This window comes from Grammomys surdaster, unplaced genomic scaffold, assembly GCF_004785775.1.
Source record: "Grammomys surdaster isolate TR1022 unplaced genomic scaffold, NIH_TR_1.0 126187, whole genome shotgun sequence".
NCBI lineage: Eukaryota > Metazoa > Chordata > Mammalia > Rodentia > Muridae > Grammomys > Grammomys surdaster.
In genome coordinates this window covers 7,994,129-7,996,385 of record NW_021620993.1, presented here as the reverse complement: position 1 = coordinate 7,996,385, position 2,257 = coordinate 7,994,129, and the positions used below count along the sequence as shown (strand labels likewise).

At 50.2% G+C, this 2,257-nt stretch overlaps 1 protein-coding gene and 1 long non-coding RNA gene across 2 annotated transcripts in view; one reads left to right on the top strand and one right to left on the bottom strand.

Annotated features, from left to right (window-relative positions):
• LOC114613049 (SEC14-like protein 4) overlaps window positions 1–338 on the bottom strand; it is a 16,537-nt gene extending 16,199 nt beyond the window's left edge. Inside the window, exon 1 of the mRNA XM_028758249.1 lies at window positions 215–338. Within this exon, the coding sequence (XP_028614082.1) occupies window positions 215–268 (54 nt within the window). The 5' untranslated portion in view covers window positions 269–338. The remainder of the gene's footprint in view (window positions 1–214) is intronic.
• Window positions 1–2,257, top strand: part of LOC114613050 — a 16,947-nt gene that overhangs the window by 2,221 nt on the left and 12,469 nt on the right. The window lies entirely within an intron of this gene.

Here is a 2,257-nt window from a genome sequence, read left to right as displayed (position 1 = left end):
CACACACACACACACACACACACACACACACACACACACACACACACCCTAGCAGTTGCTCAGAGGTAGAGAGAAGGGGGTCCTGACCCAGGCACTGCCAGTCTCAGAACAGTGCACAGGAGGCGCTGGCTTCAACATCCAGTCCCAAAATAAAGCTGTAGCCAATGTGGGTTCAGCTTGGCTCCCGTGCCTCCCCTCCCGCCTCACCCCTCACCCTGGTCAGAGCCTCCTGCTGCTGCGGGCTCAGGTCCCCGACTTGTCCGCTCATGGTGCTCTCTGCTATGTCTCAGCCGCTGCCGCCACCCTCACCACCCAGCTTTACTTAGCAGGTCTGCTGCTGGTCCCGCCCCAAGGGAGAGTCCCTTTTCCTGCCCCGCCCTACCCAATGCTCCCCTGGTTTTTGTTTTTGTTTGTTTTGTCTGCCCCAGGTCATTAAGCCGACCTTAATGGGGTAGAGAGGTGACCGGACCTCAAGAGATGTCCTGAGAGTCTGAGGTAGCAAGTGGCCCTCACCTCCAGGTCTTCACACACTCAGGGCTCTGCCGCTCAAGGGGTAGGTTTGATTGTAGATGTGTGTGTAGAGTGGGTGTTAAAAAAGTGTTCACCTAAGGACAGGAACATAGACACCCTTCCGAGCCAAGTGGGAGGATGTCATCACTTCTGAATCCTTTGCCTAAGGAGAGTCCTGCCCCCTCCCCCGACCTTGAACACAGGCTGCGCTCCACAAATGTTTGCTGGCCAGGAGAGCCCTTATTTGCCAATGGTTCCAGCCCTCTAGATGTTAGGAAGGATTAGGTAAGATGTGTCTCCTGTGTTAGCAGAATGCCTGGCATGGCACACTCATTGTTACCGATACAGTTTCAAAACTATTATGAAGGCCGTCAACATTGGCAGGAACTGCAGGATGGCCCAGGTGGTGAGCCCCTGGGAGGGGTCCACCGCTAGAGGCTCAGGAAGTGGGTGGGAGGCGGCCAGCGCGGAGTAGGCTGATCTCTCTGGGTAGGGTAAGAAAACACAGGCTGCCTTGGCATGAATTTTCTGAAACCCAGGTGGCGAGGGAGCAGGGAGGAGATAGTCAAACAGGCCACTGAGACCTTTCCCCTCTGTCCTCCCATGGGTCAAATCAAGTTCTAGATAGGAGATGACCAAGCATGGGCTCAGGTGAGACTATTGCCCATTGGAGAGGTGATTGGTTACAAGCAAGCATGGTCTGTGCTAAGTAGAAATGGCAAATCAGATTTCAGTGACTAAGCACCAGAAACAGTAAATATTTTATTCATTTTTCCTACTGATTACACACACACACACACACACACACACACACAAACGTGTGTGTGTGCACATATATGTGTGTATATATACTCACATCATAACTTCAGATATTCTGAAATATACAAAATATACCTATCTTTTAAAAAAGACAAGGTTCTTATGTAGACCAAGATGGTTTCAGACTCACTATGTAATCAAGAAGAATCTTGAACTCTTGATTTTCCTGCTTCCACCTCTGCAATGAAGGAATTACAGGCAGGTGCCATCATGTCGGGCATACTGGATAATTTTATATAACTTGACACAAGCTGAAGTTATCAGAAAGGAGGGCGCATCAGTTGAGAAAGAGCCTCCATCAGATTGGGCTACTGGCAAATCTACAGGACATTTTCCTAATTAGTGATCAGTGGGGGAGGGCCTAGCCCATGGTGGGTAGTGCCATTTCTGGGCTGGTGGTGCTGGGCTCTATAAGAAAGCAGGCTGAGCAAGCCAGGGGAAGCAAGCCAGTAAGCAGCACCCCTCCATGGCCTCTGCATCAGCTCCTGCCCCAGGTTCCTACCTTCTTTGAGTTCCTGTCCTAATTTCTTTCGATGATGAACCGTGATGTGGATGTGTAAGCCAAATAAACCCTTTCCTCCCCAAGCTGCTTTGGTCATATTTTGTCCAAGCAATAGTAGCCCTAACTAGGACACCTGGTTTATGTGACTCTGGAGCTGGAACTCAGGACAAGTCCTCTACAAAGTGAACTATTCCTCAGATGAAGGGTTTCAGGTTGAACCAGCACAAAATGCATTTATTCTAATTTTTTCATAGTTTTTATATTTTGAGACCGAGTCTCACTACGTAGCCCTTGCCAACCTGGAACTCACTATGTAGACCAGGCTGACCTTAAACCCACAGAGATCCTCCTGCCTCTGCCTCTCTGCCTCTCTGCCTCTCTGCCTCTCTGCCTCTCTGCCTCTCTGCCTCTCTGCCTCTCTGCCTC